This window comes from Bombina bombina, chromosome 11 (genome assembly GCF_027579735.1).
Source record: "Bombina bombina isolate aBomBom1 chromosome 11, aBomBom1.pri, whole genome shotgun sequence".
Lineage (NCBI taxonomy): Eukaryota > Metazoa > Chordata > Amphibia > Anura > Bombinatoridae > Bombina > Bombina bombina.
Genome location: NC_069509.1, coordinates 129,289,143 through 129,302,342, shown reverse-complemented (window position 1 = coordinate 129,302,342; position 13,200 = coordinate 129,289,143). Strand labels below are relative to the sequence as shown.

At 38.3% G+C, this 13,200-nt stretch overlaps 1 protein-coding gene across 1 annotated transcript in view; it reads left to right on the top strand.

The window, feature by feature from the left end:
* AMDHD2 (amidohydrolase domain containing 2) overlaps window positions 1-13,200 on the top strand; it is an 84,653-nt gene that overhangs the window by 61,413 nt on the left and 10,040 nt on the right. The window contains exon 9 of the mRNA XM_053694691.1: window positions 12,368-12,436. Within this exon, the coding sequence (XP_053550666.1) occupies window positions 12,368-12,436 (69 nt within the window). The remainder of the gene's footprint in view (window positions 1-12,367; window positions 12,437-13,200) is intronic.

Here is a 13,200-nt window from a genome sequence, read left to right as displayed (position 1 = left end):
TTCTGGCTAAAAGCATCATCCGATTGGCTTATGAGACTGCCAGACGGCAGCCTCCTAAACGAATCACAGCTCACTCTACTAGGGCTGTGGCTTCCACATGGGCCTTCAAGAACGAGGCTTCTGTTGATCAGATATGTAAGGCAGCGACTTGGTCTTCTCTGCACACTTTTGCCAAATTTTACAAATTCGATACTTATGCTTCTTCGGAGGCTATTTTTGGGAGAAAGGTTTTGCAAGCTGTGGTGCCTTCCGTTTAGGTAACCTGATTTGCTCCCTCCCTTCATCCGTGTCCTAAAGCTTTGGTATTGGTTCCCACAAGTAAGGATGACGCCGTGGACCGGACACACCAATGTTGGAGAAAACAGAATTTATGCTTACCTGATAAATTTCTTTCTCCAACGGTGTGTCCGGTCCACGGCCCGCCCTGGTTTTTTAATCAGGTTTGAAAATTTTCTTTCTCTATACACTACAGTCACCACGGCACCTTATAGTTTCTCCTTTTTTCTCCTAACCGTCGGTCGAATGACTGGGGGGCGGGGCCAGAGGAGGGGCTATATGGGCAGCTTTTGCTGTGCTCTTTGCCATTTCCTGTTGGGGAAGAGAATATCCCACAAGTAAGGATGACGCCGTGGACCGGACACACCGTTGGAGAAAGAAATTTATCAGGTAAGCATAAATTCTGTTTTTTCTTCCTTCTCTTGGTATCTTTATTTGAAAAGCAGAAATGTATGTTTAAGAGCCGGCCCATTTTTGGTTCAGAACCTGGGTTGCACTTGCTGATTGGTTTAGCCATCAATAAGCAAGTGCAACCCAGGTTCTGAACCAAAAATGGCCTGGCTCTTAAACATAAATTTCTGCTTTTTAAATAAAGATACCAAGAGAAGTAGGAAAATTGATAATAGGAGTAAATTTGAAAGTTGCTTAAAATGACTTGCTCTATCTGAATCATGAAAGAAAAAATTTGGGTTTACTATCCCTTTAAGTTCATGCTTAGCTGGGCATGAACTACCTGAAGTAGGAAGGGGATATTTATACTTTGGGTTAGTATTGGCCGATCTCAGTCTTCTGGAAGATGTTCCTACCTGTTGCTCTGATACCCTATACCCACTTCTACTAATATGGTTCAAGTGTGAGTAAGTATTCATCTGTTTTTTCTTATTTTCAGCTCTTGTACATTTTTTTACATTATTGTAGTAAATATGTCCCATTACCTTGTTTATCTCAGTACATTTGAAAAGGAAGAAGTATTACTAACAAGTAATAAAAAAAAACACTTAGAGCAGTGTTTCTCAACCACCGTCCTCAATTACCCCCAACAGGCCAGGTTTTAATTATAGCTGAACCAGTGCACAAGTGAAGTAATCAGCTGATCAGTAAAACACCATGGTTACTAACTTGCTCTCTCCCATCAGCTGATTATTTCACCTGTGCACTAGTTTAAGCTATAATGAAAATCTGGCCTTTTCGGGGGTACTTGAGGACCGCGGTTGAGAAATAATGACATAGAGGGGCAGATTACAAGGGGTGCATGGATATTACAAGATTAAAGTAAAATGTTTGCACGCTATGCGAAACCTGATGCATGCTACCGGATATTGCGATCGCTCTAACTTCTTCTCGCCATAGACGTAAATAGAGTGCACTGTTAAAAAACTAAACACTTATACTTGCTTGCACGCTAACCTGACACCGCGTTAGACCTACAGCACTGAACCTGAAGTTAGTTATGCATATTTTACATACTAATGTTCTTCACATAGGCGAAAATGTTCTTTTTATTTTTAAATATATATTTCTATATATATGATTATTTTTTAAAAACATATACATCTATACCTAAATATCTATATTAATATATACAGGTATAGATATATACATATATATGTATAGTAATATATATTTCGAAATACTAAGAACATTTTCTACTATGTTAAGAACAATGAAATGTAAAGTATTTACAGTAAATACACATTAAAACACATATTTTAAGGTATTTGAGTGGAAAGGGCTCCAAAGTGTATTTATAGATGTGTTTATATGTGTATATATGCTAACTATCGCCTAGATTACGAGTTTTGCGTTATGAGGTGTGCGGTGCTACCGTGCAGTTTTTTCTCACCGCTCACTTACCTGCAGCGCTGGTATTACGGGTTTTTACAAATCCGGCGTTAAAAGACAAGAAGTGAGCATAGAGCAAAACTGTGCTCCACACTGCACTCCAATACCAACGTTGCCTAAGTCAGTGGTGAGCTGGTCGTACGTGCTCATGCACGTTTTCCCCATAGACATCAATGGGGAGAGCCTGCTGAGAAAAAGTCTAACACCTGCAATAAAGCAGCGTAAAACTCAGTAACGCAGCCCCATTGATTCCTATGGGGAAACACATTTTATGTTTACACCTAACACCCTAACATGAACCCAGAGTCTAAACACCCCTAATCTTACACTTATTAACCCCTAATCTGCCACCCCCGACATCGCCGACACCTACATTATATTTATTAACCCCTAATCTGCCGCTCCGGACATCGCCACCACCTACATTATACTTATGAACCCCTAATCTGCTGCCCCCAACATCGCCGACACCTACATTATATTTATTAACCCCTAATCTCCCTCCCCCAATGTCGCCGCAACCTACCTACACTTATTAACCCCTAATCTGCCACCCCCAACGTCGCCGCCACTATATTAAATTTATTAACCCCTAAACCTAAGTCTAACCCTAACCCCCCTAATTTAAATATAATTTAAATAAATCTAAATAAAATTACTATCATTAACTAAATTATTCCTATTTAAAACTAAATATTTACCTATAAAATAAACCCTAAGCTAGCTACAATATAACTAATAGTTACATTGTATCTAGCTTAGGTTTTTTTTTATTTTACAGGCAAGTTTGTATTTATTTTAACTAGGTAGAATAGTTACTAAATAGTTATTAACTATTTACTAACTACCTAGCTAAAATAAATACAAACTAACCTGTAAAATAAAACCTAACTTATGTTACAATAACACCTAATACTACACTACAATTAAATCAATTCCCTACATTAAATACAATTAAATAAATTAAATTAGCTAAATCACAAAAAAAACACTAAATTACAGAAAATAAAAAACAAATTACAGATCTTTAAACTAATTACACCTAATCTAATAGCCCTATCAAAATAAAAAAGCCCACCCAAAATAAAAAAAAACCCTAGCCTAAACTAAACTACCAATAGCCCTTAAAAGAGTCTTTTGCGGGGCATTGCCCCAAAGAAATCGGCTCTTTTACCAAAAAAAAATACAACCCCCCCCAACAGTAAAACCAACCCCCCAAATAAAAACCTAACTAAAAAAACCTAAGCTCCCCATTGCCCTGAAAAGGGCATTTGGATGGGCATTGCCCTTAAAAGGGCATTTAGCTCTATTGCTGCCCAAAGCCCTAACCTAAAAAATAAACCCACCCAATACACCCTTAAAAAATCCTAACACTAACTCCCGAAGATTCACTTACCGGGAGAAGTCTTCATCCAAGCGGCAAGAGGTCCTCAACGAAGCCGGCAGAAGTGGTCCTCCAGACGGGCAGAAGTGGTCCTCCAGACGGGCAGGTCTTCATCCAGACGGCATCTTCTATCTTCATCCTTCCGACGCGGAGTGGCTCCATCTTCAAGACATCCGGCGCGGAGCATCCTCTTCAAACGACGTCTTTGGAATGAATATCTCTTTAAGTGACGTCATCCAAGATGGCGTCCCTTAGATTCCGATTGGCTGATAGAATTCTATCAGCCAATCGGAATTAAGGTAGAAAAAATCCTATTGGCTGATGCAATCAGCTAATAGGATTGAGCTGGCATTTTATTGGCTGTTCCATTCAGCCAATAGAATGCGAGCTCAATCCTATTGGCTGATTGGATCAGCCAATAGGATTGAGTTCAATCCTATTGGCTGATTGCATCAGCCAATAGGATTTTTTCTACCTTAATTCCGATTGGCTGATAGAATTCTATCAGCCAATCGGAATCTAAGGGACCCCATCTTGGATGACGTCACTTAAAGAGATATTCATTCCGAAGAAGACGTCGTTTGAAGAGGATGCTCCGTGCGGGTGTGTTGAAGATGGAGCCGCTCCGCGTCGGATGGATGAAGATAGAAGATGCCATCTGGATGAAGACTTCTGCCCGTCTGGAGGACCACTTCTGCCCATCTGGAGGACCACTTCTGCCGGCTTCATTGAGGACCTCTTGCCGCTTGGATGAAGACTTCTCCCGGTAAGTGAATCTTCGGGGGTTAGTGTTAGGATTTTTTAAGGGTGTATTGGGTGGGTTTTATTTTTAGGTTAGGGCTTTGGGCCGCAATAGAGCTAAATGCCCTTTTAAGGGCAATGCCCATCCAAATGCCCTTTTCAGGGCAATGGGGAGCTTAGGTTTTTTTTTAGTTAGGCTTTTATTTGGGGGGTTGGTTGTGTGGGTGGTGGGTTTTACTGTTGGGGGGGTTGTTTGGCTTTTATTTTTAGGTTAGGGCTTTGGGCCGCAATAGAGCTAAATGCCCTTTTAAGGGCAATGCCCATCCAAATGCCCTTTTCAGGGCAATGGGGAACTTAGGTTTTTTAGTTAGGCTTTTATTTGGGGGGTTGGTTGTGTGGGTGGTGGGTTTTACTGTTGGGGGGTTGTTTGTATTTTTTTTTACAGGTAAAAGAGCTGATTTCTTTGGGGCAATGCCCCGCAAAAGGCCCTTTTAAGGGCTATTGGTAGTTTAGTTTAGGCTAAGGTTTTTTTTTTATTTTGGGTGGGCTTTTTTTATTTTGATAGGGCTATTAGATTAAGTGTAATTAGTTTAACCCCTTAGTGACCAGAGCACTTTTCCATTTTCTGTCCGTTTGGGACCAAGGCTATTTTTACATTTCTGCAGTGTTTGTGTTTAGCTGAAATTTTCCTCTTACTCATTTACTGTACCCACACATATTATATACCGTTTTTCTCGCCATTAAATGGACTTTCTAAAAATACCATTATTTTCATCATATCTTATCATTTACTATAAATTTATTTATAAAATATGAGGAAAAATGGAAAAAAACACACTTTTTCTAACTTTGAACCCCAAAATCTGTTACATATCTTCAACCACCAAAAAACACCCATGCTAAATAGTTTCTAAATTTTGTCCTGAGTTTAGAAATACCCAATGTTTACATCTTCTTTGCTTTTTTGTAACTTATAGGGCCATAAATACAAGTAGCACTTTGCTATTTTCAAAACATTTTTTTTTTCAAAATTAGCGCTAGTTACATTGGGACACTGATATCTTTCAGGAATCCCTGAATATCCATTGACATATATATATTTTTTTTTAGAAGACATCCCAAAGTATTGATCTAGGCCCATTTTGGTATATTTCATGCCACCATTTCACCGCCAAATGCGATCAAATACAAAAAATCGTTCACTTTTTCACAAATTTTTTCACAAACTTTCAGTTTCTCACTGAAATTATTTACAAACTGCTTGTGCAATTATGGCATAAATGGTTGTAAATTCTTCTCTGGGATCCCCTTTGTTCAGAAATAGCAGACATATATGGCTTTGGCATTGCTTTTTGGTAATTAGAAGGCCTCTAAATGCCACTGCGCACCACACGTGTATTATGTCCAGCAGTGAAGGGGTTAATTAGGGAGCATGTAAGGAGCTTTTTGGGGTATTTTTAGCTTTAGTGTAGTGTAGTAGACAACCCCAAGTATTGATCTAGGCCCATTTTGGTATATTTCATGCCACCATTTCACCGCCAAATGCGATCAAATTAAAAAAAAACATTACATTTTTCACAATTTTAGGTTTGTCACTAAAATCATTTACAAACAGCTTGTGCAATTATGGCATAAATGGTTGTAAATGCTTCTCTGGGATCCCCTTTGTTCAGAAATAGCAGACATATATGACTTTGGCGTTGCTTTTTGGTAATTAGAATGCTGCTAAATGGCGCTGCGCATCACACGTGTATTATGGCTAGCAGTGAAGGGGTTAATTAGGTAGCTTGTAGGGAGCTTGCAGGGTTAATTTTAGCTTTAGTGTAGAGATCAGCCTCCCACCTGAAACATCAGACCCCCTGATCCCTCCCAAACATCTCTCTTCCCTCCCCTACCCCACAAATGTCCCCGCCATCTTAAGTACTGGCAGAAACTCTGCCAGTACTAAAATAAAAGGAAAATTTGGGCATTTTTGTGCATTTTGTTTTAGCATATTTACATATGCTTCTGTGTAGGATCCCCCTTAGCCCCCAACCTCACTGATCCCCCACCCAACAGCTCTCTAACCCTCCCCCTCTGACTTAATGTGCGCCATCTTGGGTACTGGCAGCTGTCTGCCAGTACCCATTTTAGTGAAAATATGTTTTTTTATTAAAAAAAAATTCCCTTTTCTGTAGTGTAGCTTCCCCCCCCCCCCAATACCAACCCCCCACCCCTTCCAGATCGCTTAAATGCTTTTTTAAAAAAATGTTTATTTCATTTTTTAATTTCACTTTACTCCTAACTTTTTTTCTGTAGTGTAGCGGTTCCCACCCGCTCCCGCCCCCGATCCCGCCCCCCTCCACCTTCCAGATCTCACCGATGGCCGCCCACCCGCCTCCCAAGTCGGCTCCCATCCACCAACGATACCGGCCATCGATGTCCGGTGCAGAGAGGGCCACAGAGTGGCTCTCTCTGCATCGGATGGCCAGAAAGTGTTATTGCAGGATGCCTCGATGTCGAGGCATCACTGCAATAACCGGAAAGCAGCTGGAAGCGAGCAGGATCGCTTCCAGCTGCTTTCCAGACTGAGGACGTGCAGGGTACGTCCTTGGTCGTTAACTGACATTTTTTAGAGGACGTACCCTGCACGTCCTCGGTCGTTAAGGGGTTAAAGATCTTGTAATTTGTTTTTTATTTTCTGTAATTTAGTGTTTGTTTGTTTTTTATGGTTTAGCTAATTTAATTTAATGTATTTAATGTAGAGAATTTATTTAATTGTAGTGTAAGGTTAGGTGTTATTGTAACTTCGGTTAGGTTTTATTTTACAGGTAAATTTGTATTTTTTTTAGCTAGGTAGTTAGTAAATAGTTAATAACTATTTAGTAACTATTCTACCTAGTTAAAATAAATACAAACTTGCCTGTAAAATAAAAATAAACCCTAAGCTAGATACAATGTAACTATTAGTTATATTGTAGCTAGCTTAGGGTTTATTTTATAGGTAAGTATTTAGTTTTAAATAGGAATTATTTAGTTAATGATAGTAATTTTATTTAGATTTATTTAAATTATATTTAAGTTAGGGGGTGTTAGGGTTAGACTTAGGTTTAAAGGGTTAATAAATTTAGAATAGTGGCGGCGACGTTGGGGACGGCAGAATAGGGGTTAATAAATGTAGGTAGGTGGCGGCGATGTTGGGGGCAGCAGATTAGGGGTTAATAAATATAATGTAGGTTGCAGCAATGTCCGGAGCGGAAGATTAGGGGTTAATAAGTATAATGTAGGTGGCAGCGATGTTAGGGGCGGCAGATTAGGGGTTAATAAATGTAGGTAGGTGGCGGCGATGTTAGGGACAGCAGATTAGGGGTTAATAATATTTAACCAATGTTTGCGAGGCAGGAGTGCGGCGGTTTAGGGGTTAGTATGTTTATTATAGTGCCGGCGATGTCGGGAGCGGCAGATTAGGGGTTAATAATTTTATTTTAGTGTTTGCGATGCGGGAGGGCCTCGGTTTAGGGGTTAATAGGTAGTTTATGGGTGTTATTGTACTTTTTAGCACTTTAGTTATGAGTTTTATGCTACGGCTTTGTAGTGTTAAACTCATAACTACTGACTTTAAAATTCGTTAGGAATCTTGACGGGGTAGGGTGTACCGCTCACTTTTTGGCCTCCCAGGACAAACTCGTAATACCGGCGCTATGGAAGTCCCATAGAAAAAAGGGTTTACAAACTTTACGTAAGTCGGTTTGCGGTTAAGGCCAAAAAAGTGTGCGGTGCCCGTATACCTGCAAGACTCGTAATACCAGCGGGCGTAAAAAAGCAGCGTTAGGACCTGTTAACGCTGCTTTTTTGCCTTAACGCACAACTCGTAATCTAGCCGTATGTTTGCACTCGAGCGAACTTGTTTACTTTCAACTTCTAATATGCGCATAAGTTAACGTGGTCACGATATTGCTTATCACGACTCGCGCTAACAGCAAACGTGCCACTTGTAATCTGGCGCATTTTATTGTAGAATGTTATTAATCTTCTGTATAATAATTACACTGTTTAATTTTGTAGAAAGTGATATAGGATATAATATACCTGGGAGTGGAGAGCTTCTTATCTGCAAAGCTCAACAGATCAGAAAGTGACATTTTATAACGGAGTAAAGTTCATAGGTGTTATCTGTTAAAACAGATCTTGATTTACAGTAGCCAGTCTGAATGCATAACCATAATTTTATATGTTCTCACTTCCCCTTCTAGCAGTCCCAAGCGCTGTTTATCAATAGCTGTAATCTAGGTGTTTAGCTTTCTAACGTGGCAATGGTGTCTCTTAAAACAAAGCTTAGACAGGCCCGTTCTGCACCTGTTCTATAGGTGCAATTACCATACAATTGACTTAGCTTGCAATATTCATATCTCCTTATTTGTTATATCCGCATACTGATGCAGTGATGTCTCTGGCAATTAAACTGCAGATTGTAGCAAAAGGTAATGGAATTAACTCATGTGTGAGAAGTTACGTATCCAAGAGTAGGTAATTCAGTAAATGCTAACAGACAATGTGCTCTCTTTATAGTTTTGTTTGGGGTAAGGAGTAGCTGCAAATCCCCAAATTCCGAAATCCAGACTTTTTCATTCATATTATTTTTTTTAAATGTATTATTATTTTTAGCCCTTTCCTGCCTGGACTTATTTGTCTACATCGGAACTGTAAACAAATAAGTAAAAATTGAAATCACACTATCGTTTATGCGATTGCGAGATTTCAATGATGGGAACGCCCTCCAGCCCACGATCCCATTTACGAAGCGGCTATGGCTCCAGGACAGCCAGACGGCTAGAACGTTCCATGCCGTCCTAGCGGCGCTAAAACCCAGTGCATTAATGACGGCATGGAACGTCCTAACGACGGGAAGGGTTAAATTAGCGTTTTCCCCATCACAATCTTGTCTGCCTGGACCTTGTGGGTTTTTTTTTGTGTGTTCTAAAATGCAAATGCAAGTTTGGATTTATTTAAAACAACTATTACCTTTCTTATTACAGTACTGTATTATCTCTGATGGTACTATGTATAAAAAAGTATTAACAGTTATAGAAATACCTTTAGATTGAATGTATCAGCTGTGTTATGACCAGTAAATATTGCCTAAATGAGATAAGATATTGTCATTTACACTTGGTCCCATCTCTTCTCTAAACCGTCATATTTTACGGATGCAAAAATTACAGTATTTTGAAATCCAAACCTTTTCCATCTCAAAGTTTGGATAAAGGGTTTTGTAGCTGTATAATCTCTGAGTGATGCTCACCTGATATATAAATGAATCAATGACATTTGAAATCATGGCAGTGACTGGTTATTTATACCTGGGCACAGCATCCAGTTTAAAATATTCCGTCCATCACATTGTATTTTTCTACCAAATACTCTTCAATAAAGTTGGATTATATATATTAAAAAAAAAAAAAAAAAAAAAGAAGACCTTCTGCGTTAAAGGGACATTAAACAATTTGATATGGTTTTATAAAATGATAAATCTTAAAAATAAAAAAGTCAATGCAATATACTTTCATTATTTATTTTGTCCCCCTTTGATGTAATTCCATTAAAAAATTGCGAGAATTTCAACTCCTGTTAGAAATGATAGTGCAGAACACTTTTATGTTCCACACAGGCATTGACTGCACACTCTAGTGGCCTATTTATAACTGTTCCTAATTGGCCACAGCAGAGAAGGTAACCTAAGTTACAACATGGCAGCTCCCATTGTTTTATAGACACTAAACCTTTACATTTATTTTTAACAACTAATGAAACTTTAAAAAAAATACATCTACATGCTATTCTCAGACTAATTTCTAATAGACTTTTCTTTGAATGCATCATTCTATGTAGCATTTATTTAGTGTTTAAAAGGACAGTCTACTCCAGAATTGTTATTGTTTAAAAATATAGATAATCCCTTTATTACCCGCTCCCCAGTTTTGTATAACCAACACTGTTATATTAATATACCTTTTACCTCTGTGATTACCTTGCAGACTGCTTTCTTGAAGACCACCACTTATCTCAAGCATTTGACAGTTTTTTTCATAGCTAGAGGGCGTTAGTTCATTTGTGTCATATAGATAACATTGTGCTCACTTGTATGGATTTACCTATAAATTAGCATTGATTGGCTAAAATGTAAGTCTGTCAAAAGAACTGATATAAGGGGGCAGTCTGCAGAGGTTTAGATACAAGGTAATAATAGAGGTAAAAAGTATATTAATATAACCATGTTAGTTATGCAAAACTGCTTTACACAATAATATGACTTTATTAAATGCCTCTTCTCCCTGCACCATTATTATTATTTTTATCCTGTAAAGGAAAGTGAGGCAGGTGTGAGAATTAGCAAAGCTTATTCCACTTCAAGTATAAAGCATAAATACAGCACTGTATGTATGGGGTACTTGTAAAGCGCGGCTAATCACCCGTAAGGGTCTCAAGGTGTTGCTCATTTTATCGACTTCAGAAGGATGAAAGGCTGAGTGGACCTCGCTGCGGATCGAACCTGCAACCCTTGGGTTGCTACAGAGCTCAGCCACAGTGCCTTATCATGCTGAGCTATCTGCCTGGACTTAATTTCTGAAAGTGACACGCCCTATCTCTTCTTGGGAATCGCCCTATCTCTTCTTGGGAATCATCCAACCTCCCCAAACTCAATGCTACCACCTTCCCCTCACTTTGTGACCTTCAAAAAAATATAGGCCAAATGGTGCAAAACATTTTGAAGGAGTTACATTGATTTGGTGACATATGAAGGAAGTTTGAGGGGAGATAACTTGATGGAACTATTACATTTAAGAACAAGTGTATTTCATGTAGATGTATTGCTATCATAATTAAGGCAGTAAATAAAAGAGCCATTCAATACAGAAAAATGCCATAATCGGCAAATACATAATAATACAACAATTCAATAACACTTACTCTAAATTTAAAACGAGCAGTACTTTTTTCTTGTCACATTTTAAAGTTTCCTTCCATTTCTGTCCCCTATGTCATGTAATAGCCACCAGCCAATCAAAGACTGATATATGTAAACACTGTGAACTCTTGCACATGCTCAGTACGAATTGATGCCTCAGAAAGTGTGCATATAAAAAGAGTGCAAAATTGATCATTTAAGTAAATTGGAAAGTGTTTATAATTATGCATGCTCTATCTGAATCATGCAAGTTAAAGTTTGGCTTTAGAGTCCTTTTCATTTGATATAGTGCTCTGTCGAAATTTGCTACTGCATCGATATTTGCTACCTCTATGTGCGCATGCGCACAATTACGTAATCACACCCCACATATGTTTAAATAAATGTGTGGAATGCGATTACGTAACTACAAGCATACGCACATCGTTAGGTAGCAAATCTCGACAGTTAAGAAAATGTACTCCCGCATTCCTCATGAATGGGGTGATGTAGTACACGAACCCATGCGCAGTAATATGGTAGCAAATTTCGACTAACACCTAAATCTGATGATCCAAAAATAACCTGCCTTTTTTAACTTATTTAGTTATAAACTTGTTTATAGATATATAATTATATAAGTTAAAACAATGGCGATTATGTTTGGATCATCAGATTCATCTGTTTGTCGAAATTTGCTACCACATTACTGTGCATGCGCTTCTATACTACATCACCCCATTCATGAGGAATGGGGTACTAAATGTTCTTAACGTCTAGATTTGCTACCTAACAATGTGTGCATGCTTATAATTACGTAATCACATTCCAAACATTCTTTTGAAACATATGTGGACAGTGATTACATAATTGTGCACATTGAGGTAGCAAATCTCGACAGATCAACAGCCCTCATGTCAAAAAAAGTTAAGCAACCTTGATACATGGTGTATGTATTAGTGTCTTTAAGAGACAGTATACACTATAAATCTGACACTTTGGGGCTTGGCTAGGAGTCTGAAAATCAGCACAATGTTATTAAAATAATATGAAAAACTTTACATTGTTACAAAAACACTCCCAAATTAGCTATATAAATGGATCAAGAATCTAGTGTAAAATGTCCCTTTAATGTCCAAATGCTATTTGTTTAGTTACTTTAAACTCTGCATTTCATTGCTCTGTATCTCTCCCTTTAGGAACACATACTCTGGCTGGCAGCATTGCTACAATGGATATGTGCGTGAGGCATTTTCATAAAGCCACAGGTGAGCCGTCTTTTCATTGTTAATATATTGTCTTTGGTTGTGGCTGCTGCCCTCAGATAGTGACCTAGATTCCAGGACTGTAGAACTCACAAGTAGAGCAATATTGATTTTGCTTAGATCTGGAGCCTGGAATGTCTGCTGCTTCAGAACATTGCACAGTTTGATGTATTTAAAAATAGCTGTAGCAAATACACTTTTTTTACTGAAATTCTTGTCTTGAATCTAATTGAATCTCCGGTAGTCAGTCCGTAACCGTCTTTGTGATTGCCTGTAATTAATTTCTAGATGCCAAAGAGATAAATGAGTAAAATATATCATATAAAAATAAAATATTTAATATAAATACAATATATTAAGCTAGATTACAAATGGTTCGCTAATGTTTGCTCGCAAGTGACAGACTGCTCATATTACAAGTTGAAAGTAAACTTGATCGCAAGAGCATTTTATGCTCATCGGGTTAGCGCAATTAAAAACTTTCATAATGGGTAGAGTTAAAAAAAAGTTTCACTTATAACATAAATACATTTAAAATTAATTACACTCATATAAACACTATCTGATGAAAATTATTTCTATAAATATTTTAAAAAGTGCTCAAAGGTATATGGACTCCTTGTTCAGTGTGCTTAGAGGAATATTGCTACACCTCACTGATGAGGCCCAATGAAGGCCGAAACGATCGTCTGGGGTTGCTGTGTTCCTTGTTCAGAGAGGAATTGCTTGGTATTTCAGCGCTGGACTGACCGTAATAGGCGGGATCA